The 27200-nt window shown below is 27.0% G+C and overlaps 1 protein-coding gene across 5 annotated transcripts in view; it reads right to left on the bottom strand.

Moving 5' to 3' along the window:
• The window catches only part of LOC111676669 (synaptotagmin 1), a 52033-nt gene that overhangs the window by 10252 nt on the left and 14581 nt on the right, over positions 1-27200 (bottom strand). Inside the window, exons 2-7 of one of the 5 annotated variants that reach the window (XM_023437632.2) lie at positions 16897-17128; positions 16566-16825; positions 16413-16508; positions 14091-14285; positions 13795-13971; positions 1741-1855 (exon numbers count right to left, since the gene is read on the bottom strand). In XM_023437632.2, the coding sequence (XP_023293400.2) occupies positions 1741-1855; positions 13795-13971; positions 14091-14285; positions 16413-16508; positions 16566-16825; positions 16897-17116 (1063 nt within the window). In that variant the 5' untranslated portion in view covers positions 17117-17128. Of the gene's footprint in view, positions 1-1740; positions 1856-13794; positions 13972-14090; positions 14286-16412; positions 16509-16565; positions 16826-16896; positions 17129-27200 lie in introns of those variants that run through there. The other 4 variants (XM_046954491.1, XM_023437635.2, XM_023437633.2 and 1 more) reach the window with 4 other exon arrangements.

Genomic DNA, 27200 nt, shown 5'->3' with positions numbered 1-27200 from the left:
AAAGAATTCTTATTATCTAAAAGTGTGTTTTTTAACCACTTCTAGCTGATAGTTAGAAGAAACTGTACATTTTATAAAAACATTAAATATCGCTTTTTATCATCTAATTGCAAACGTTTATGAAACATCCGTATGACATTTATAAAAAGTTTTATAGTTCTTTATAATTTACTTACTTTCAATACAATCTTATAAAAGTACATTGCTTTCGTGTACTTATCATATTTTTGTTTAAGTTTAAGTCACTTCTGTATGACAATTTAAAGATTGTTTTTATCTGGAAGAATACTTTTAATACACTTCTGGCTGATAGTTAGAAGATAGTGTATTACTATCGCTTTTAACATCTAATTGTAAACGTTCAAGACACATTTGGATGGCATTTGCAAAACTTTGGAAGTCTTTTAGAATTCGTATACAATTTTTATTATTTGGAAGTATACTTTCAATACACTTCTAGATGATAGTTAGAAGATACTAGACATCTTACAAAAACAAAGAATATTGCTTCCACTAATTTATCATCATCCTGTGTACATTTATGTCACTTCTGTATGAGAATTCAAAGATTGTGGATAATGGTTATTTTGTGTAAAGAATTGTTATTTGCAGGAAGTAAACTTTCAATACACTTCTGGCTTCTATCGCTAATCATCATTTAAATGTGATGATACACCTGGATCATATTTACAAAAACAAAGCAAATTTCTTCCACGTGCCTTTTATCTTGTTGTGTACGTTTCTGTCACTTTTATGTGACATTTAGAAGATTGTACACACTTTGAAACAGTTTGTAAGACTTTACGCAATAATTTCGAAGTGTTTCATAGAGAACGCTTTCTCTAGAAACTGTTCTCCAAACGGAAGATCGGCATAATATATCTGCTATTGAATGAGCAAACAATTTGATCGTCTTAATGGGTGAAAGAGTCTTCCAACTGATTACTGTGATATGAAATATTTGCAGAGTTTTACGAATTAATGCCCACGCGATTACTCGTTGTTATTTACTATCGCTTAAAGATCTTTTTAACCTTTACTTTAATAGTAAAATAAAGGAATAAATTCAAATTAAATGAAGATGAAAATATTGCACTATTATGTGTCTTTTAGCAGTCACTTTTAAGTGACTCATAGAAGAGACTTCAACTAGAAACCGTTCTTTATGACGCAATATTGAAATCTGCGATGTTTGAAGATACTTCCGACTAATTACCTCCATGTTGAGATTTACGATCGTTTTTGATCGGTTTCACAAGTAAAAGAGATGAGAGATACATGTTTATATCATCTCAAAATGAATAAAAATGTTAAAAATATATAGTGTTAAACCTGAATAGAAGAAATTTTTATAACTCTAATGAATTTCACAATATAATATTTCTAAGCGATAAAGTATACGAAGATGAATATGTATATAGCGCTAATTTAATCACCTTAAACTAATTAAAACTTAAATTAATTAATTACACATGAAACAAACCGATCGCGTTTCAAAATAATATTGGATATAATAAATTATATAAAAATTAATCAGAAAAAAATAATTAAAAAAATATAACAAAAATGCGATATTTATCATAAATAAATTGAAACCATTTACCATAAAACAATAAATAATTAAATACAAAATTAAACCAAACAATTAGTTACTTATTTGTGACAACACAAAACATTGCGCAAAAAAATATAATTGTATATAAGGAAATTTCACAATATTTCGGTTTCCAATTTTATTACCAGACAATCCACCAACGTCCATCTTTTTCAAGTTTTTAGCTTCCAATATGACAACGGTTAATTTGCCAGCGGTCGGTACATAACGTAATGAGAAACAGATATCGCCAAGCTTTTCCTAAAGTTATGAAAATAGTGGAAAGAAAAAGATAGTAAATAAACTAATTAATAACAAAAATATTTTATTTAAAAATTTCGACATGTAAATAAACACAAATTATATATTGTATTTTATTTCATATAAATATATTTGAAAACATTTATTTGTTACATTGAAACTACAACCATATTGTTTAATTATTTTAAAATTGTAAAATACATACATTTAATTATACAATATTTTACAATTTTTCTTTTGGCTGTGTGCGATTTATACTAATAATTGCTAATTGTTTATTTTTAAGTTAATCATTTAAACACACAAAATCTTGTTACTTTGTTACGTTAAATAAAAAAACACAAAAAAACTTAATAACATTTAAAAGCTTTTAGATTTTGTTTGTTACATAATTTTTGCTTTTATAATTGCTGGTTAAATATTCAATTCCGTTATTTCTTCTAACTTAGACTTTTTCAAGAATTAAAGATCTTTTAAAGATTATTGGTTGTTTTTGAAAATTTAACTAATATTGTCTTCTATTCCATCCAATAACCAATGTCTAGCCCATGCACTACTTCCCAGTCTAGTTTATAGACTAGTCTCTAGGCCTTCATCTTTTTTAAGTTAATCTCATTTCGAATTTTCGATATTTTATCCCAAATATAGAAATAAAAGAATTTATAGTCCACATTTGCGAAACATTGCAGTTTTAGTTCAAACCTACTTCAGTTTTAGTTCAGTTCTAGTTCAGTTCTAGTTCAGTTCTAGTTCAGTTCTAGTTCAGTTCTAGTTCAGTTCTAGTTCAGTTCTAGTTCAGTTCTAGTTCAGTTCTAGTTCAGTTCTAGTTCAGTTCTAGTTCAGTTCTAGTTCAGTTCTAGTTCAGTTCTAGTTCAGTTCTAGTTCAGTTCTAGTTCAGTTCTAGTTCAGTTCTAGTTCAGTTCTTGTTCAGTTCTAGTTCAGTTCTTGTTCAGTTCTATTTTTAGTTCTAGAGTAATATCGTCGAAGGTAAAATATTTTTATGTTTCAGAAGGATAGACTTAAAATTCTCCAACCTTAACAAAGCATTTAGTCAAATGGCGCACCCCTGTCGATAATGCTCTTTCTCTATGCTGCTGACATACATATTACTCTCTAAGGCATAAAGTCAGGTGTTTCAACCCACTTAGAACTACACATCAGCGGTAAATTACTTAATTATTTTTTCAGTTAGTACAACAACAATGACAACATTAATTTTAGGATAAAAAATAAAAACAAATAAATAATCACAAACACAAATAAACAAATTACATTTGATTATTATTTAACTTAATTAAATAAAATTAAAAATTTAAAACAATTATAAGTAGATTATTTGTCATTTATACACATACATTGAATAATACTAGAAAACAAGCACATTAACACATTGGAAATTGTTAATATTTTTATTATTTTATTTTTTTCAATACTGCACGTCCGAGAGCTTCGATTTTTATTAAAAAAAAAAATAATTTAAATAAAATGGAAAAATTTAAAAGAAATATAATTCATACAAATAAAAAATGGTTTTTGTGTGGAATTGTTGTTTTGTTTTGAAAAACTTACATTTAACATCATTGTTTAATTTTATTTTATCAATTCAAAAAACAATGCTGTAAAAATATAATAATAACACCCAGCTCAAAATTAAGTATTTCAATTTTCAAATACAATGTCTTGACAAAATTCATAAAATTTGTCAACAGATCTTAAAACAACGTCTTTATTTAACGTTTTTTTTTTCTTTCTTTGAAGTGTTAAGTAAATTATAGTTAAATAAATTAGGGGAAAAACTATACTATTTTTATATTATAATGAAATTATATTTGTATAATGAAATAATGGTAAAAATGTATTGGTTTCAAGCTATTATTTTGTTCTTAAGAATATTTTGGAAAGAGCAATAAATGTTTACAGGAAAATATTAATTTTATAAGATATGTTGGAAAAAATTATTTTAAAAAGATAGAGGAAAAAATTTTGTAAAGTGTAAACCCTTGGCAGGTTAAAAAATTTAAAATTTTGATTAATTTGCAAAAAAATAAATAAAGACCAATTTAAAGAACTTGCACAACCAAGAATTTATGAAAAATGTTTGAATATTTTGTTATTATTTAATTGGAAGAAAAAGTTGTCAACTACTTTATTTAAAGTATAAAAAATTTATAAAATTCGGTATTATAAAACTTACCCCTCTGTTATGAACGAGTAATAAACTGTAAGTGTTATGTTTATAATGTTAAAAATTATAAGAAATTAAAAAAAATAAATTAAAAAAACTAAAAAAGAAATTAAACTATTGTTTTTAAGTTATTAAGAAATATTTTAGTTTATCGAAGCTCCTTTTACAATACAGCTTTTGATTAAGGCGAAATTATATATTTATAAATAAAAATAACATCAAATTATTGAAATTATCCTTAAATTGGTATTAAATTGATTAAAAATTTTGTTTAGCAAATAGATAAAACTGAAAAAGAATTAGTTTAATAATAATGAGTATATATTGAAAATTTTAGTTTATTTTGGAGTTTCTGGCAGTCGATGATACAGTTTGTATATGAAGCTAAAGTATTTCCTTTCATTTGGAATGTAAACAAAAACAGGGTCACTCACATTAACTCTTTCACGTATACGGGCCCCCTGTGTCCCAAAATTTTTTTTTTAATTTTTCTCGATTAAGAGCGTAATTTTGAATTCACATCTACATTTAACGGTTATTTATAAAGAAAAATAACATATTTGTTAGAATTTTATGTCACTAAGGATCAGGAAGGATGTCCTGCCATATCCTTGAAACACACTTTTTCCAATTTTTATTAAAAATGATCAATATAAGTCAAATTAAGGTGTGTTGTGAAGTTATATCCACAAAAAGTTTAGCGGTTTAGTTTTGTGCGTGAAAGGGTTAAAGAAAGCTTGAAGAATACAAAACTGTTTGAATCGAAGAAGACTGATATGATACTAAGGAAAAACCATAGAATCGAACACATTAAACGACGAAATTGTAAGGTTATATTTTAAATTTGTAGTAAGAAGTAGAAGTGCTTTCCTTTTTTTTTATCCATAGGTTGAGCCAACGCCCATTGGCGTAGTAATTTGTGCACATAGTTATGCCGGTCCATGTACTAGCACTTTTCTTCCAAGATGCAAAAACATTTCTTCCATTTAGAAGCAACAGCAGCTACAAACATAATAGGTGAACAATTCGAGGACTTCTTCATTTTCACAAGATCATGTCGAAATGCTTAACGTGAACAGTTGCTTTGACGGCCTTGTTTTACGGAGGCCTTTCTCATCCAAAGGGTGAGCATCTTTAACGACTCATACATGTACATGGTTCTGTTGGTTCATATACAAGTACTTTAATCAAGTACTCCAGAAGTTCCAGAATTACAAGTATCATGAAACAAGTTCTATACGACAAGGAAAAGGCATCCAGCCCAGCAATACGTTCGGAAAAGTCCAAAGTACCTAGTTAACCTACCACTTAGGGTAACCCTAACCACCGTCTGTACAGGTGACTAGCTATTTAACATGTGTTAGTCCTACGAAGAAGTCAATCGAAGAAGTCGATCGGATGTTTTAACTCTTTGTCGAACTGCTGGAACACTACTGTGTTTACTCTATGGTTTCGATAGAAATAGGAGCGATTTTATAATTAATTGAGAGACTTTTTTTAGCTTCCAAAAGGACTTAAGCTATGTATACACGGTTGTTAGATCTTACAATGTTGTCAGAAAAGTGTTCAGAAATTGTCTAACTACCGTGTCAACTGACAATTTTTTCTTGCATTTTCGGACAACGTTTCCAAACAAAAGATGTAAGTTCACAAGGTTATTAGTCATTTTTTGAACATTTTTCTACCAATACTTTAAGATCTGACAACCGTGTATCATCATGTTTTTAGAGAAAAATCTAAACACAGACGAAACAATGAAACACAAGTCCCTTCTCAGGAATTTTGTTTTAAAGCCAGGATAAAGTTCTGTGAGCAACAGGCCACACGTAGTACAAAATTGTTTAATGCTCTGTTTCGGCCCCGTCATTCCAAAAAGGGCCGGGTATACCTTTTAAAATAATATATTTCTAGTCTTGGCAGACTAGATGTATTGGTAGCACATTTCTCTTCTAGGAATTGCAATAATATCAAGCTAACAGGTCCCCGTAGTTGTAGCTTAGGTGTTTTGACAACTAGGCATGACAGTTACAGGCTATGCTCGATCAACAGACGCCGCCAATACAACAATTATTTCTGTTTCTTATTAAGATTTTACCGTAGAGCCCTCATGCGGTGGTATTTACCAATAGGCATTGAGATTTACTCTCTTTTTTCAAAAGCTGAAAGAACTGTAATATGTTATGGGTCATATTCCCCAATTGGTCACGCCTACCACCAAAACAAATATTATATGTTTGGGACAAGATCAATCTTAATACTTGTATATTTAGTTTTATAACTGGTTTATTGTTCGTTTACTACTGATATTAATGTGTATTACAAAACCATGCCATAAGTTTACAGAACCAGTTAGAATATTGAAGTAAACTTGAAAATCTAAAACTTTCAATAAAATTTCTTTGCACGAAAAAGAAAACAAATTAAAAACTGTATTAATAATAAATAAACAAGCATTTTAAAATATTAATATTTAAATTTTATAAAAGCACATAGAATTTGAGTTTAAAAAAAAAATAAGAAATTTTTCGAGACGAAATTAATTTAAAATAAATCGTATATAAATTTTTCTATAAACTTTATATCACTTGATTTCACAACATCAATTTAATATATAAAAAGAAAATAATATTTATTTAAGAATAAAAGCCAATTACAACAATTTAGTTATTAAATAGTATTTAGTAGTTTAAGTAATTAATTGCATTTTAAAAAAAAAACAACATAAAATTAAACACAAATTATATAATAAGTATAATTAAGTATTAATATGAAATTCTGAAATTGATTTTAAGAAAATACTTACGTGCAATTGTAAAAATGTTCATTGTCCCCAAAAACACAGCGCAGTAGATTAACGAATTATTGTACATTTTTAGAGGGATGAGTTTCGAATCGAGAGTATTTTATTTTTTTTTTATTTTATAAACAGATTTGTTATGTTTTGATATGATTTGTTTGTTTTTTTTTTATAATTCGAATATTTAAAGTTGATTTTGGATTTATATTTATAGCGATACATTACGAAATTAGAAAAAAAATATATGAAGATATAAAAAAGATTAAAAATTGATACTTTATGTATGGTTATATAATTTTTGTTGTTATTGAATTTTTTTTAAATATGTTTGTTTAAATATAAGAAAAAAAATAAAATAAAATATGTTATTTAATTTTAAAAGTTGATTCTTAAAAAAAAAATTATGATTTTTAATTTTTCTCATCTAAGAATTTTGAATATATTTTTTTTGCAAAACAGTTTTTTAAAAAAAGTTTGAAAAAAACTTAAAGCTTGGCATGCAAGATGTCGTATTTTAATTTAAAAAATTTTTTGTTTAATTATTCCAATTCATTCTAAACTAAAATTTTTAAAAAATAATTAAATTTTTTTGTATTATTTAATAATTTATTTTTTAAGTTTGTTAGTTTTTTTTTTTGATTTTTAACATTCTCAGGCTTGAAAGCTTTTTAGTTTTAAATTAAATTTTGTTTTTTTTATTTTATAAGTGGAGAGTTTGTGTTTGACAGTAGGGTAGTTTCGTGTGAGTGAGAGAGAGAGGGAAAAAAAGTAGTGAAATAGTGTGTTTGTAAGGATACGATTTGTTTTTAGTTGTAAATATGTTGTAAATGTTTTTTTTGGGGGGATTTTTAAAAACCGATTTTGTATGCATGTATGTTTGTGAATGTGTATTTTTTTTGAGTTTTAATTAAGTGCTGTTTAAGTTTTCTATGATACAAATGTTTATTTATGTTGTAGGGTGTTTAATAAAAAATAAATTTGGTTTTAAAAAATGGAGAAATTTTTTTTATTTTAAATTGTGGTGCAATAACAAGTTTTAACTACTTTATTTTAATTGGTTAAATGTTTTGAATTTTTCAGTATAGTATATATTATTTGATTATTTTTGATTAAAAAAGTGCAAAAAGTTTTTAAAAAAAAAATCAAACAAATAATTAAACACAAATAAAAACGTTAAACAAAAATCAAATTAAATTTAAAAAAAACAGCCAATTTTGTGATTTTTTATAATCATTTTATCAATTCAAGTAAAATGTCAGTAGAATTTTTAAAGGAAAAAAGATTGTTAGTTTAAACAAATATAACAAAGTCGTTATCTTTTGTTAATATGAGTTTGATCACATTAAGTTAGTTTTTTTCATCATATTAAATGATCTAACAGCTTGAATGATATTCTACTCTTAAAGCTGCATAATCGTCAGAGTCTGTTCATGCAGCATTATCTGATCTGTTAAAGCTAGGATCAGTATAAAATATATTTAGTACACGATCCTTTGTGATCTTTGATATTATTGCAAACAGGTGTTTCAGATGGGAAAATATCAAATTTATTACAATGCATCGATAGAGAACTTTAAAAAATTAACCATCATTCCTAGATATTACTTTGGTGGCCAAAATGACTAGTACAAAATATTGATAGTAGACGATCTGACATGATCTTAAAGCTGAGATCAGTATAAAATATATTTCGTACACGATCCTATATGATCTTTAATGATGTTGCAAACAGGTGCCTTGGTTGGGAAAATATCAAATTTATTACAATGAGGATAAAAATGCATCGATCTAACAATCTTTCGTTGATATTACTTTGGTGGCCAAACGACTAGTACAAAATATCGATCGTACAAGATCTAACATGATCTTAGTGTCATTACAAAAAAATTTTCCCTAATGAAGACGAAGAATTTCACAAAGGCATCGATCGAGCATGGATTTCACAATTCTAGCAAACTGGAGCAAATTGGAGTCTTTAGAGAAAATTTTATACTTTCTTAAATGTTCAAAAGTTCACACATGCTGCGATCGTATATGGAGCTCACTATTTTTTGCAAACTTTATCAATCGGAAAAAATGCTAAATTAAAGTTCTTAATGATTTAAAAGTATACAAATTTATTCAAAATCTTAATATTAAATAATTTTTGTTAATGGATTCGTTCCCTAACAACATCGATCGAGTATATATTTTTTTTTTGAAATCAAACTATCCCTTACATCTATCTTGTAAAGTTTTTAGTTGTGAACCACTTTTAAATCTACCTAGTCTGTCTAATTTAGTAAGCCAAGCCTCTGCTCAAATGATAACTTTGGTAGCAAAATTGGTTTAACAGCAGTGAAAAACAACGATCGTACATGGTCCGACGTGGTCTTATATGTTTAAAACGAAATCACAAAGGTATCGATCATCACACGTGGAAAATTATATTCATGCAAACTGAAGACATGAAGTACGATCAACAGTGATCGAGCATTTAATGAAACCAAGCTACTTCCTCCTTGGGATTAATTATGATAGATTTATTTTTAAACATATCACAATCATGAAGTTGTTCTTAAGCTCTGTAAACTTGGATCTTGAAAATTTCATTCTCTGATCTTATATTATTTTAATATTACAAAATCTGATCTTATATAGATCTAGAACATACTGTTAAATGATAACGAAATGGTTGTGATGGAGACTCACTTATATTTTTCAAACATGACTCTTAGGTAACTATATTGTCTGATCGTGCAGTTTTTGCTTCTTATAATGATCAGTTCTCCATACACATTATACAGGATGATCATTTGAAAATCATTGTGCTAGAGACGTTCTTAAACATAGCACACTTGGTTTTTGTAAACTTCAGTGTTTGATCTTATGTAAATATTTAAGTCTACAGTTCATTAATACTGCCAAATGATAACGATCAGTTCTAACTTTAAATATGATTGTGATGATCTTAAATTTTACAATTTTGGCTGTTGGAAAACACCATCGTTGAGCTTTTACCTTTTTTATGTTTGATTTTAGTTTTGGATAACAACAAGATCTTAAATATTGGACAAGATCGTTAATATCGGATAAATATACTACTCTCATATAGGACGTATGTCGAATGTCTGGGTATCGCGATAGACTAATAGTTTATATTCTACTGACATTTTAATTACATATAAATATTGATCTCGTGCAAACTAATATTGTAGCAAAAAATATTTTTTGTTTTATACGTAAATTTGAAAAAATTTAAACGAAATACTTTTAAATTAACAAACTGCATAACATGAAACATAACCAAAGGTATGGTGAAAATATTACACAAAATTAGCGTGACTTGAAAATACAAATTATTTTTTATGCTGCTATAAGATTTTTATTAAAAATGTCACATTTATTTCGTTAATATTTGCTTAAAAAAAAAGACCACACCATTAGAGACAATTTTTTTAAGAGATCGATAGGCTTTTTTTAAAAAGTTTAAAAAGTAAATTTAAATTTTTCTTAATTAAAATTTAAATTTCGAACTTTACCTATCGCTCGATTTATCGAAAGTCTCCTTAAACGAATAGGCATAATATAACTAAATGCAAATACACAAATGTGTAAAAATTTCAATTAAAATTCATCATTCAAGTTTAGTGATAATATTAAAATATTAAAGTAATTTTTAAGAAGTAAATGCTTTTATAAAACAAATTAAAACACAAACTTTCAACTACAATATTAGTGATGCTGCGAGTATTTAATGCGAGAAAAACAAAAAAAACTAATAAATATTAAAATTTATAAAAAAATAAATTATTTTAAATTATATAAATAAAATGATAATTAATGTTAACAGTGGTTTAGAGAAAGTTTATAAAATTTGATTTATTTTGTTGTTATTTGGAGATTATAAGAAAAAAAACTTAATATGTTTAATATATAATTTGTTTTTTAGGATATTTTTTTTTTTGATTCAAATGCAAAAATGTGTTAAAATAATTAAAATAAAAATAAAAAAAAATTAATATATATATATAGAATATATGGAGAGCAAAGTTTAAAAGAGTTTGATTTTGTACAACATTTTTTGTTTGTTTAATATTGTTAATTTGTAATTAATTACCTTCTAAAAAGGTTGAAAAATCAAGGGAGTTTTTTTGGGGGGAAAGGAAATCAAGAATTAGAAAAGAAAATTAGTTTAAAAATAGAATTATTTGTTGTATTATTATGTCTGTTTAAGTAGTAATAAGTAGTAATAAATAACAAAGTTTAAAAAAATAATTAAAAAAAATAAAAACAATTAAAAAAAAAATAAAAATTAAATTAACAAACTAAAATAAAATATTAGTGTTCTCTTTTTTTTGTAATAAAATAATTCTTTTGTTATTGTTGTTGTTGCTGTTGTTTTTGAAATTCCTTGGATTTAGTTGTAACATTGTTTAATTTTTAGTTTTTTTGAATTACTACAATGTTATTTGTTGTTTTAATTGTTGTTGTTTACTTATTTATTTTTTTTCAATTCACAAAATATAACATAATTTTGATAAATATGTTTATTTTTAGAATAAATGTTACATTTTGAACTGGGTGTGTCAAATAGTTTGATTTATTTATTTTTTATTAAATTATTTGTTTTTGTTGTGATTGTTTATTTTATTTTTTTTTTAATTTATTAATAATTTTGACTTGATTTAGTTTATTATTAAACATTTTTTTATGTTTAATTTATATGATAGTTTGCTTAGGATGACATTTTGTTTAGAGGTGAGTTGTTTTCGGTCTAAAACTAATTTGGGTAAACTAAGAACTATATAATCCATAATTAGTTGTTGAAATTTAAAGCAATCGAATTGCAATGCTTTTTATACATCTATCGTACCTAATGGTCATTACATTGAATCTCATGTGCACCCTATCCTATAAGAATCCACTTTTCAACTTGATTGTAATGAAGATTTTTCCAAGTTTGGCTCTTGGAAAACTTCATTGTCTGATCGTTCAACTTTTTCTCTTGGACTCTGCAAAGTTGGTTTCTGGTAACTTCATTGTCTGATAGACACTAAACCTGTTTTTTGAGAAAACGTGATCTTAAATTCTGTAAACATTATTATTGTCTGATATTTTGTAGACACTACCTAAAATCTTATGTTAATCTACTACCAAATGATGGCGATCAGTTTTATACTTTTACTCTCAATGTCTAATATGTTTCTTACATTACTCTTGAGAAACTTTACTGTTCGATCTTGCAGTTCTTATGTAGCCACTATATATCAATTCTCAATGATCTATATTTAAAGACGTTTCTGATGGAGATGATCTTCAATTATTTAGAAGCGACATGATCAATAACAGATTAAGCCTCTTTTGCTCTTTTCTCTTGCAATATTCGCTTTTGGAAACATCAGTGTGTGATCTTAATTTAATCTTCTATAAATTTTATACTTTCACATTTAAGGATCTAATTTTAACATGGTTGTGATAGAGACTTCTGTTATATGTTTCAATCATGGCACTTGGAAAACTTTTCTATCTGATCATACACTTTTACTCTTTGTTGTCTGATCTTATGTGACAGAAATGTGATAGAGACGTTATTAAACTCTGATTTCTGGAAACATCACTCTCTGATCTTATGTAAAGACTACAAATAGTCTTATGTTAATCTACTATCAATTCTATACTTTCACTCTCAACGATTTCATTTTAACATGGTAGTGATGAAGACTATTTTATATGTTTCAAACTTAGCTTTTTACTCTTTGTTGCACTAAAACAAACTTTGCTATAGGAAAGTTTATTGTCTGATTCTCTGTAGACACTATTTGTCAATTTTCAATGATCTATGTATCTTTTAACAAGGTTGTGATGAAGATGATATTAACATATTCTAAAGCGATCATGATCATTATCTGATCATGCTGTTTTTTGCTCTTTTTTCTTTGATAACTACAAGTTCTTTATTCATCCAAGATATAATTTCGAATATTCTTGTACTAGGGACCATCTTAAACTCTGTAAACTTGATTCTTGTAAACATCATTGTCTGATCGTGCAGCTTTTACTTTTTGATGCTTTGATTTTTTCGTTTTTAACAACAATATGGAAAGAATCTTAAATTTCTTGTAAACTCCATTGTCTGATTATGCGAAGCTCGGTTGCATTGCAACCGGGTTCTGTGATCAATAGATCGGTACGAGTTTATATAGTCTCCGCCCCAAACCAAATGGAAGTTCATGCCCAAATGCATTACTTCAATTCTGGCATTTCTACATCTACTGTCGTTATTGTATTGGTTGTGTAGGGGGGTGTTGGTCGACGCATTGTATTCAGCCGGTGTTAAGATCACCGTGAACTTAAACCGCCAGGATAAAAGACAGACAAATTTGTCTGACTATGCAGCTTTTAAGCTTGGATGCTTCTTTTTATCTAACAACGGTTAGTTGTCTATAGAACTAAATTAAAAGAAAATGATCTCAAATTCTTCACGATCATTGTGTGATAATGTCAATTTTACTCTTAACTCTTTCAGACAATAAAAATATTATATTTTAATCATAATTATTAAGTGATCTTCTAAATGTATAATCTAAAACTAATAATTAATTATAAGGAAAAGATAACCTTGAATAAATCTAACACTTTCTTAGAGTATGATTAGTTTTAGACCATAACGAACTCACGCACGCACGCAACATGTTTTACAGACAAGCAAATTAGTGCCAGCCTAATTTTCTTTTTTAAAATTTTAACATTTATTATTTAAAATACGCACACAAAACATTCACACATTCATTAAATCTTTGTTTTTGTTCATGAAGAAACTTTTATGGTGTTACCGCAAAAAAAATTAACTTAATACACACTTTTCTTAAATCTTGACTAAATTCTTGTAATTAGTATTGCAGATAAAATATATGTTCAAGTTTCTGTTTTTTAAAAGACGTAAAATTTATAAAAATAAATAAAAATTCTTCTTACCTGACCGCCTTCACCTTCAACGCTAACCAAATCACGCCACTCCTCAATTGTTTGCGCCAAATCGATTGTGCACAGTGGTACCTTAACTTCACCAATTTGATCGTGCTTTGAGAAACGATCAAAATCAAAGATGGCAAATACTAAAGTCTTATTCATGGCATCAGCGTAGGGTAAACTCTTTTATAATAATAAAGAAAATAAATAAATTTAAATTTAGTATTTGTTATTTATAACAAATTAATTAACCACTTTTTGTGTGTATATGTGTGCTGGTAATTTTTGTTGTTGTCACCCACCTTAAATGTAAATGTTTCATTAAAAACTGGACTTAGTGTCTTACGATGTACTTTTGTTTCGAATTTCTTTTTCTTATCTGGCAACAGATAAACTTTAACATAAGGATCTGAGGTACCACCCATATCTAAAGCTGGCAATTCTTCAGCTTGTATAACAGTTACGGCTAAACTGTTCGAATTGAAATCATATTCAAGCTGTTTTCGAAACGAGAAAAGAAATAACAAAAGAAAAAAAATGGATAACAAAAATAATATTTATAAAACAAAGATCGTTATTGTAATCCATTAGTGGTTTTGTTTAGAAGAAAATTTCCAAGGTTTAGCATTTTAGAAAGGAATAAAATTAAAAATTTAAAATTAGTTTATAAACTTCAAAGGTTAATTTTAAGTTTAATGTATTTTAAAATGTGTGAATATTATGTTTGAGTTGTATTTGTCTTTATGTTTTCGCTGTGAATTTAAAAAGTTGTGAATGAAGTACATATTAATGATCGCGTGTTTTTGTGTTTAAAACTTTTAGATCTTTAAGTTGGCCAATAGCAAGTGTTCTTATTAAGCCATAAATTGTTAACTTAATAAATCGTTACATCAACAAGGTTTTATCCTCATTAATACAAAGACAATTCTGTCTGTTAACCTTTAGCATTATAATGTAATAATAACTGCTTCTTGTTGGATAATTAATCACCAAATTGCAACTTTTTTGATTTCATTTAATAACGTGAAACTTTTTCCGCGATCAAATACTTCTAAATGATCGGCTTGATAAATTATTAATATTTTATTCAAAATATCAATCACAAATTGCTTTATTGGGAAAATAGATCAGAAGAACTATTCATAAAAGTTTCTTTCAGAAGTGTCGCAGTGTTGGGACAAAATGATCGGAATGTTTCTTCCGACAAAATGATCATTTAAATATGATGCATATGATCATTTTCATCATATTACACTGTCCGACACTCAAAATTAGACACGAACCGGATGATATACGTCTGAAACTATAAATTTAAGGGAAAAAATTTGCGTTTTTAGTTTTTCATTTCGTGATCCTGTGTACTTTCAAAAGGACTTTAAAGTTTTAAAAAGTACATTTTTTTAAAAAAATATTTTAAAATACTTCCACTGATTAAAAAACGCCAAATTTGATGTCAAGCTAACAAAAAGAGTTGTAAAATATTTTGTAATATTTTTAGTTTATACTGTCATGATCTTAAAATCTTTAAAAAGTTTATTTTAAAAAAATAATATTGAAAATTTTAATAGATTTTTAAGGATAAGAATGACAGATTTTCATCCTTACAGTATAAAATAAAAAATAATACAAAATATTTCCCGACGCTTCTTGTTGGATTGACACTAAATTTGATATGGTTTGATTAGTAAATTCATTTTAAAATAATTTTTGATAAATGTACTTTTTAAAACTTTGAAGTCCTTTTGTAAGCACACAGGATCACGAAATGAAAAACTTAAATTGATAGCATCAGAGGTATATCATCTGGTTCCTGTCTAACGAATTTTTCGTCTCTTTTTTTGGACAGTGTTATATGATCGTTAATGACTCGAATGTAATAAAAAATTTTAAAATTTTTATGGGAAGAATTTAAAATTATTTTTTTTTTTAATTTTGAAATACAACCAGATCACTTGGCTTCTGAGATCAGTAATATGTAAAGTATTTAAAAAGTTATTAAAAATCTAAAAATTTGGATAAATTCAATAATCATTCCAAAAATGTCTTTAAATTGTTCTTTTAAAGTTCTGCATAAAGCAGTAACGAAGAAACAATAATGCCCATAATTAATACATTTAGTATTACTATAAAACACATAAATTTATATTCAAGACATATTATGATAATTATGTAAAATTTGTTTAACATTGAAAACCAATTGAATTAATGTGGTGGCTGGTTGGTACATGAGATTATGTTTTATGTACGACTGACTGACTGACTAACTATAAAAAAGAATAAAAATGTTTTTAAAGAAATGTGCCATGGAATTATTGATATTTTCTTAAGGAAAATAAAAAAACAGGAAAGAAAAACCTTGTGTAATAGATTTCTTATTACCCTTTTCGTACACATACATTGTTATTATTATTCTTCTGTACATGAACATATTTAACTGTAAGTATGTTTGTAGAAATTATTGTTCTTGTAATCAAGTGTCTTTTTGTTATAAATATTCAACACATAGTATTTTTATACAACAACTTCATCATCATCATTATAATTATCATACATTAAGTTATAATAGTAAATAGATAGTATGAGAAGATTCTGTTTGTAAAATGTACTTTAACTATGACAATTACCTTAAAATTCAGTCTGCCTAATTTTTGTTCACTTTCTTTATCCTCTTCGCCGCCTTCTTCAGCATTTTCGGTGAGTTCCTCCATATCAGGCTGAACCTATGACATACCAGAACCCAATAACTATTAAGATTTAATAGCGCATTTGATACTTACTTTTTCTTTGTACGCTGATCCTAACAATTGTACCGATTTCATATCAACACCCTTCTTACCCTTACCATCTTTAGTTCGTCGCTTCTTTAAGAATCTTCGTACACAGAAGAATATAATGCCGAAGACAACCAGGAATACCAATATAATAATGGCCACCACACCCCATGTGGGTAGACCGGTTTTATCAGCAATTGCAATGGTAACACGTTCACCAGCATTTTCGACTTTTTGTAACACTGAGGTCTTAGTAGTAGTCTCTTCTGTGTTTATTAAAAAGGATACAATAAAATAAAATATTTATTTATTTATATTATTTATTATTCGTTTTAACCTGGTTCTCCTTCTGTTGTGCCTAGTGGGGTTTGTGTCGTTTCTATTATGTTGGGTATAATTTTTTGATTTTCTCCAACTGGTTGATGTGCATTTTCTCGAAATATTGAATGCTGTGTTGCTTCTTCGGCTTTTTGATCTGCTGTTTCCAGTTCTGCAGTCGCTGATTCAACTTCAGGCGCTGGTTTTGGCTCATCGACTGTCACTTCATTTGGTGGCATGATGATCGTTTACTATTTGTATTAAAAAATGTTTTAGTCATAATTTTAGATGAGATATATATTTAAAGTTTGTGATATCATTGAAAGAATTTAGTAGTAAATATTGTATGTGTATCAGCATAGTATTCACTATTTTTAGAAACGTTATCAGAATTTTACTATCTTTAATATATTTCTGTATATATAATATATTCTATATTAAAAGGAAAATCGGGGCTTTATAATTAACGAACATCATATTACTTATTACGAAAATATAATTTTTCTATAATAACATCGACTTTGTCAGGAAGTTATTAGAATTTTGGACTTCTATATCAGTTTTGGGAAAACTGGACTATGGACTATAGTCTGAACTATGAACTATAATTTAGATTATAGACTATAGTCTGGACTATAGACTAAAATCTGGATAATAGTCTATAATCCGGATCATGGATTGCAGTCTGAACTACAGATAGTCTGGACTGTGGATTATAGTCTGGACTATAGATTATAGTCTGGACTATAGATTATAGTCTGGACTATAGATTATAGTCTGGACTATATATTATAGTTTGGACTATAGGTTATAGTTTGGATTATAGATTATAGTTTGGACTATAAATTATAGTCTGGATTATAGATTATAGTCTGGACTATAGATTATAATCTGGACTATAGATTATAGTCTGAACTACAGATTATAGTCTGGACTATGGATTATAGTCTGGACTACAGATTGCAGTCTGGACTATAGATTATAATCTAAACTTTTGATAATAGTAACGACTATAGGTTGCAGTCTGGACTACAGATTATTGTCTGGACTAAATATTATAGTCTGGACTATAGATTATAGTCTGGACTATTGATTATAGTCTGGACTATAGATTGTAGCCTGGACTATAGATTGTTGTCTGGACTATAGATTGAAGTCTGGATTATAGTATGGACTATAGATTATAATCTAAACCTTTGATAATAGTAAGGACTATAGGTTGCAATCTGGACTGCAGATTATTGTCCAAACTAAAGATTATAGTCTGGACTATAGATTATAATCTAAACTATAGATTGCGGTCTGGACTATAGATACAGTCTGGACTATAGATTATAGTCTGAACTGTAGGTTATAGTATAGACTATAGATTATAATCTGGACTTTTGATTATAGGAAGGACTTAAGATTATAGTCTGGACCATATATTTTAATCTTGACTATAGATTATAGTCTAAACCTTAGTTTAAAGTCTTGACTATGGACTATTGTCTGGGCTCTAGGCTATAGTCTGAATTATTGACTATTGTCTGGACTATAGAACTTTAGACTATTGTCTATTTTTTAGACTATTATCTAGACAGTAGATTATAGTCTGTTTAGATCTATAGTTTAGACTATAGGTTATTATCTACACTTTAGGTTGTAGTCTGGTCGATAGTGCAGACTTCAGACTATAGAATAATATAAACTATTGACTATGTTCTGTACCATAGGCTATATTAAGACTTAAAACACTACAGTTTGGACTATAGACTAGAAACGAATTCCGTTAATTTATTACAAATAACTGTATATAATTACAACTATGTCTCGTGTAGTGATATTATGTCAAGCATTATTGTCAAACTGAAAAGAAAAACTTATTAAGCCTTTTGTTGCCAACTTAATCAATTAGTTCTTTTTAATTACATTTATTGCTTTTGTTGTTTTGGATTCAAACCCAAAAACTCAATTGATTTAATTGATTACATTTATTTTGCAAATTTCTTCAATCCTTTAATTTTATATAAAACAACAAATAAACTTTAATTTATTTTAATGGAAAATTTTTCATTAATTTAATTTCATAAATTAATTTTTTCATATTATAAAATCATTTGGACAAAATACTTGTCACTGACATAATATAAAAAGAGAAAAAAAGAATGTGTCTTATAAAATCAATTATTTAAAGATTTGTTTAACATGACTTGATTGTCATATTTTTATAATAAATATAAAATGTCTTTAAAGACCTTTCAGAAACAGATTCATAAGAAATATTTTGCTGTTGTTTTTCCTTAAAAAACACTTCCTAGGCAAAATCTGTGGTTTCTTTTTTTCTAAAATAAACTAGTTTAAATGTAAATTTATTTTATTCGATGGTTTAAGGCAAGTCATGAACAGTTGTTTAAGTATAAACACATATATGTTTACATATGTATATAAATATTTAGTGCGTATTAGTGGTTGAAGTATATATGTGTTGGTATAATTTATATTATTTATAGTTTTACATGCGAGTGCATTATTTTAATTGTTAGTTTTATTATTATTATTATTTAGCAGATGTTTGGAATTTACTCTTGTATATTTTTCTATCATTCTGTATCTTTTGTCTTTACCCTCTCCTCTCTCTGACACACTATGCTCTTAAAGGTGTAAATTTATTTGCAAGTTTAAATACTTATGTATATGTAAGTGCGTGGGTGTTTGAAGGCTGTTTTTTAAAAAGAAAATTAAGTTTTTTTGCTATTCTTCATTTTCATATTAATAAGTTGGTATAATAAAATAATAACTGTTACAATTATTTTAATAAATTAGATTTAGATTAAAAAAAATCATTTTGATTTTTTTCCTATTTAAAACGATTACGCTTCCTGTCTTCTTAACACTTTTGCCAAAAAAAAACAAGGATATTCATTATGCAAAAATAAAATAATAATTTTCTGGAAACATTTCTTTTTATAATTCTGGCATAAGATTTAATATTTGCCTTGACAAATATTTATTACTTCATTTCTACTAACTAAAAGAAGTTTATTTGTGAAATAAAAAAATAATTTTGTTAAATTCCTGATAACAATGATTTTTTCAGTACGTGCTGTGTATTACAACACTATTTATAAAATTTATAAATACTTATGTAAAACAATAGTTTTGTAAATCTCTCATTTTTGGTACTTACTAAGTATGAGTTATATATTTTGGAAACACACCCACATATATATCAAAAATCTATTGTCCTTGTATTACAACAAACTATATATAATATAATTATTTTCGGTTTATTTTTTATGTAATTTATATAAATAATTTTTGTTTTCATTATTATTAAATAACATACAATCGTAAATTTGTAGGCAAAATATTTTTCCAACAGAACGTATGATTTATGTAATAATAGAAATATATGTATATATTACTAATACGCTCTAGTAAATTTGCTGTTTATTTTATCTTAATTAGTTGTTTAATGATAAGAAAACTGTAATCAGTTTAATAAGTCTTTTATTGTTAATTTTTAATATACATATATTTATTACAAGTGATTTGTGTAATTGTTAAGTTTCATCATCATCATCATTATAGAAAAAATACACTTGTCACATTCAAAGGAGTTTCAATCAATCACAATGGGATTTTATTACAAATATCACAACAACAATGAAAAGGAAATCGTATTTTTCTGGGTTATGGATGGTTTGCACTGTTGTTAAATGATTAGTAGTTTATTTAACTACTATGATTAAGTATAAAATTAAAGTCTCGACTGTTTTTTAGTAAAATTTTTGCTAAAAATTTGATATTTTGTCAATAAAAGGACTTTGGACTGCAATCTAATAGTCCGCACTTTATACTATATTCTGTATTATAGTCAATAGACCGGAGAATAGATTATCAGGATATAGACTATAATCTGCATTATAAACTATAGCCTGGACTGTAGACTACATTCAGGACTTAAGTCTGGATTATATTTTATATTTTGGATTATATTTCTATATTTGGCCTCCGTTTGGTTAGTGGTTAGTGTTCTAGTCTGGTAGAACGAAGGTGGTGGGTTCGATTCCCATCCGTGGCACTGGTTGAGGAGCGCACAACAGGCCCGATTGAGGCCTAGGTGTATTTTTCGGATTTGATGTGTATAAATCCTCCTTTCAAACTAACTAACTAAATTTTACACTATAGACTATGGTCTGCAGTATAGATTATAATCAGCACTATAGTCTGTATTATAGACTGTAGTATACAGCATACTTTGGTCTGGACTACAGTCTTTAGGCTGCACAATAGACTGTTATCTGCACTTTAGACTATAGCTTGAACTATAGATTATAATCTGGACTATAAACTATGACGCGTACTCTAGACTATAGTTTGTACTCTAGTTTTTATAATTGTTAATTAAAATTTTATTCTATAAAATAAAAGAAAAAATCCATTAAACTTATCTTTGTTTTCAAAGTGCTGACTAACATAATTACAACAGTAATTTTAAAATAAAATCAATACATGAAAGTTTAATAAATTGTCTCGTTTTTTCCAAAATATTTTCCCCAAAAGATAAAGTATCTACTATACGTATGAGTAATAATATTATATGATATACAAAACACAACGTATACGTATTCCCTTATGTACATACATAACATGATCAAATTTCTTTATAATATTTGAGATTTTGTAAAATGTAAAAAAAAACATCTACAAGAAAACACATGAGTCTGTGTAAAACGTGTGTTTGTTAAAAAAATGATATATTAACCTAAAGGAAAAATACCACAAAAAAAGAGTCAAGAAAAAGATTAATCTTTTTAACCTTATCTTTAACATAACCTCAATATTGTTTTGTAAAACTAATAAACATTTTTGCGAAATATTTGTTAAAGATTTTTGTTATAATTTTGTCTCTTACTATGTATCATACTTATTATAACATCTTTTGGCGTTGAAACTAAAACATCTGTTACTCATACGCCTACAGAATTTTTAGATTGTATTTTATACAAACAAAACTGTTGCTATCCTGCAGCCATGATTCATTTATTGAGCTTTTAACTTTTTTAATAATATGATTTTGTTTTATGACATTAAATAATATTTATTGCTATACTGCTTGAAACACTTAAATATAAAAATATACTTATTAAGTATGTACATAAGTCAAAGTGTTTCATGAATAAGTAATATAATTTCTGATGAAAGTTTTAGAATTTTAAGTAAAATTAAATATTTAAAAGACTAAATCAGGAATTATGTGAAGATTGATTTCTAAGAAATTGCTAATTGTATCATTAATTCAAATTAGTTAGCAATTGCTTATACTCTTTTATACTTATATTAGTAGCTCTTGATTTGGCTTTAATTAACGTGCCTGATATAGTTGCAGGAAACGGCAGAGATATAAGTCCTGAAACGTCGACCGTTAAAAATTCTGTAAACAGTTTTTCATATCGTCAGAATGATCTGATTGTTTTGGTATCTTGGCTCAAAAACGAACTTCCTATAGTCGAGATTATAGTCAAAATTATGGACTGTTCTATAATGAAAGCTTATACACCGTTCTTTAAGTCATGCTTATACACTGTTTTATAAGTCAAGCTTATAGACTGTTCTATAGTCCAGACTATAGACTGTTTTATAGTCCAAACTATAGACTGTTCTATAGTCCAGACTATAGACTGTTCTATAGTCCAGACTATAGACTGTTCTATAGTCCAGACTATAGACTGTTCTATAGTCCAGACTATAGACTGTTCTATAGTCCAGACTATAGACTGTTCTATAGTCCAGACTATAGACTGTTCTATAGTCCAGACTATAGACTGTTCTATAGTCCAGACTATAAACTGTTCTATAGTCCAGACTATAGACTGTTCTATAGTCCAGACTATAGACTGTTCTATAGTCAAGACTATAGACTGTCCTATAATCCATACTAAATATTGTTCTATAGTCCAGACTAAAAACTGTTTTGTGGCACAGACTACACCTTTCATAGAACTCTATATAAGGGCATAAACTGAAACAACTTTAAAAATATTGGATAGTTTTTTCTATCTCTCTCTAATTTAATAATCCTAGTGTACTCGATAAACCACAAGCTTTCCACTATCCAATTAAAAAAAGTCTCTTTGAAACACAAGATGAACATATTAGAACTGTGTTCATTGCATAGCAAAAGGAATCATAAAACCAATCAAGAACCCACGCAAAATTTCCTAACTCACGCAATAACCAACAAAAAAACGTAACTTTTGTAAACCCCTTTTAACTGAAACTCCTCAACAATCTACAATGGAAACCACTGAACTGAAACAACATCATTATGAATGCAATCATCATTACAAAGGCAGCAGTAAAAAATAAAAAAAAACTATATATTAAACAAGTAAATGCAGTAGTAGCACCATGTGTCATTAACTAGACGCCAGTTATACTCGGTTTATCAAGTATCATTCTTCTTCTATAGTTGGTATAAGTTTCACAAAAATAAAAAAAAAAATGAAAAATGAGCAAAAAAGTAGGATAAAAAATACATGAGTATTATAAGGAAAATAAATGAAATCATTGAAGTAATACGCCATTGAGTTGGCAAAAGTTTTGTGTCATTCATTCAGTTTTTTTTTGTTTTTCATTCATGTATGTTAACGTTTTATTTCCCGTATTGATGTTCTGCTGCACAATTTCTTTCAACAACCTTGACTTAAAATGAACTTTAAATTAGAGATAAAAGAATGAATAAATTATATATTCATATTAGAATTTTATATAACTCACGCACTACTCTTTTAGTCGTTTATATATATATTTTTTAATAAGTGTCCCTTTTTTTAGGTTATCACGTTTTATACATTTGTTAAGAAAAAATTTTCTTTAATATTTCCTTTATTATATTAACGGGTAAAAGTTTTGCTATTTAAAAGTACATATTTTTTTAAAATAACATATGTTAATAAAAGGAAATGCAATAAAGATTTTATACTCAATATATAGTTGTTTACTGTCAACGAGATTCATTAATAATGACTAATGATCTTTTAGCTTTTTCCTTTTATAAAACGGATACAATACGTATTTATATATATTTACGTTGCTGGTATAAAAACACAAAATAAAATGGGTAAAAATAGAAACATGGAAAATAATATAGAAAAATATTCTTAATGGGATTTACGTCATTGCATGTATACATTAACCGATATTAAATGGGGGTTCACTTTAGTACAGCAGTCGTGGAAAAACTTAAAACTTTAAACATTTATTTTGGGATTAAAACCCAAAAATCTGGGGACTCGGTACATCTCTATTTTTTTTCCATTTTAATATAAAACTTTCATATTGTTTAATTGCACTTTTTCTATTAACGACACCTGTACGTATACGTGTTAATTATTTATTGGTTTTACAAATATTAAGTATACGTCTAATATCAAGAAGAGCTTGAAATATTTTTTTTAAACGTTCTTTATAACAAGAGCTGCAACTTTGCCTTAACATCCGTTTTTTTGTTAAATTTTTATTTAAATTAAAAATAACAAGCATCATCATTATACACGCTTTGATCACAAAATTTATGTAAATAAATTTTTCTTTCATTTACGACACTTGTTATTTATTATTTTTAAAGTTAAGTTGTGTTTATTTTTTTACATTAAATTTATTTTATTAAAAATTGCAGTTAATATTAATGGAGATTTTCTTAGAAATATAAAATTGTCATAAAAGAAAGTTAAAAGTATTATAAATATTTGATTGAAAAAAAAAAAAACTATAAATAAAAAACAAGGAAAATCTGCAGGATATTAAATATGATTGAATTCATAGGAATTTATATATTTTATATAGTTAGTATAATAAATACCTTAAGGAAGCCATATTTTAAAATATCCTACAAAAATAAGACAAGCAACTTAATTGAAAAGTGTTTTTTTTTTTTTTGCTCAAGATGGATATGACAGTGACATGATTCTTTTGGATTTAATAATGTTTGAAATATATATTAGCTATTTTTTATGATTCAGAACTTCACAACTAAATACGTACTTTTATGCCAACAAGGAGCGTTAAAGTAATATTATGTAGATTTCTTTGTATAGGGACTAGGATCAATTATGGGACGAACCTCATAGAACTTGATAGAGAGATGTTGGCTTTTATTAAAGTTGTTTATGTCAAATTTAATCGTATCGTGTTCTTAGTTTTAAGGCGTTAGTTAGTTAGTTAATTAGTTAGTTAGTTAGTTAGTTAGTTAGTTAGTTAGTTAGTTAGTTAGTTAGTTAGTTAGTTAGATAGTTAAAACTGTCCCAAAGTCCAGATGATAGACTATTTTATAGTCCAGACTAAAGACTGTTCTACAGTCCAGACTATAGACTGTTCTATAGACTAGACTATAGACTGTTCTGTAGTCCAGACTATAGACTGTTTTGTAGTCCAGACTATAGACTGTCCTAAAGTCCAGACTATAGACTGTCCTATAGTCCAGACTATAGACTGTCCTATAGTCCAGATAATAGACTATTCTATAGTCCAGACTAAAGACTGTTCTGTGGTCTGGACTTCTAACCGTCCAGGCCAGAATGAAGACTGTAATTTAGCGCAGACTGTTCTATAGTCCAGAATGTAAACTGTCTTATTTTCCAGGCTATAGACTGTTATATAGTCCAGAATATAAAGTTACCTATAGTCCAGACTAAAGGCTGTACTCTAGGCCAGACTATAGACCGTCCTAAAGTCTAGTTAATTAGTTAGTTGGTTAGTTAGTTATTTGGTTGGTTGGTTGGTATACATGTTTTCTTCTTCACATAACTGAAAGTTAATGAACCTTTTACGATCCGTAATCGATGTCCATCCTATTCAAGCGCTCTGCCATAGAACAAAACTTCAGTTTTTGAAACAAATTCTTAAAACAAAATTCACTTTTTTTTAATAAAACAAATTGCCTCCATTCCTCAATAAAATCCCTAACATAAAATAAGAAAATAATAATTTGTCATTTTCTACAAAATTCCATTGTATAGACAGGCAACCGCAGAGAAATCTTAAAAAAAAAATATTTTTTATATAAAAGAATACTGACAGCCATAAAATAAAGATAACTTTGTAATTGTGTCAATTGTTGTAGTAGAACACATTCGAGTACATAACTCTTAAATACTTGTTATTATTTCAAATGGTTTTTCTTTCACACACAAAACAAATTTAATGATGCTTAAAAACACACACTTTTGCTTAAGTTTATAAATCATAATTGTGTAAAAGAGTTTTTAAGAACGAAAAATGACACTCCTGTTGGTTTTAATTTAGAAAATAAAGTTTGGCATAAATGTTTGCAATTTATTAGCAACCTACATAAATAATGAAGAATTTGTTTTTTTTCCTGTAATACTTTCTAAAGTATTTAATAGTAAACCAGCAATAAATGTGTCTTGTCATGTTGCTGTTTTTTTTTTTTTTAATTTAATGACTTGAAAAAAGGACACAATTCCTTAATAAATATGTCACTTGGCAACATTAAGACAATTTGGAAAAATTGTAACCATTTTCCTTTTCTATACCACAATACTATGTCACCATCATTATTATCATCATCAGCAGCACTAACACTCTAACATCATTGTGTATTGGTCATATTTGACAAATGCTATCTCTGTAGTTCATCTGGACAGAAAGAAAATTTCACTCACAGCTTTTTTCTTTACACACTTACAGAAATTCTATTTCTATATACAACTTTGTCTAAGGGAGTTTTTTTTAGTTTTTTGTGCTAAATTGTAATACAATGAAAATAGTTGCATAGTGTGTATGCATACATATGTATGTATGTACATATAAATTAGTTAAGTGTGTTAGTGTTATTTTTATTTTACTTGTTTTTTTTTCTATTTATTTTATTTTTTTTGAGTAGGTATTCTTTTTATTATAGAACAAAAATAACAACAACAACAACAACAACAACAACAAAATTTACTTATTTCAATGTAGACAAGTAGTCTCCGGCATACTTTGAAATGGGCCGTAGAAAATTGTATACCCTAGTGTATAGAAAATATAAAAAGGTAAAAATGTTCTACATTAAATAAATATATCTACACATACATTTATACTTATACTTACATACCTATACACGTTAAAGGTATAAATCAACATACACGCTTTGTAGTAAAGAAAAAAACAAATACCGTTTTTTTTATAACAATAAATAAACAAATAAAAAGTTTTTCTACAGAATGTAGAAAAATGAATGAAAATGTTGAAAAAAATGAATAAATGTTTTTGAGGTTAGATTTTATTAAAATTTTATAAGACACACGTGTATGTATGTAGATTTACTTAAGT

This window comes from Lucilia cuprina, chromosome 2, assembly GCF_022045245.1.
Source record: "Lucilia cuprina isolate Lc7/37 chromosome 2, ASM2204524v1, whole genome shotgun sequence".
In the NCBI taxonomy this organism is placed as follows: Eukaryota; Metazoa; Arthropoda; class Insecta; order Diptera; family Calliphoridae; genus Lucilia; species Lucilia cuprina.
Note: the sequence above shows the minus strand (reverse complement) of the source record. Positions and strands in the feature narration are given on the sequence as shown.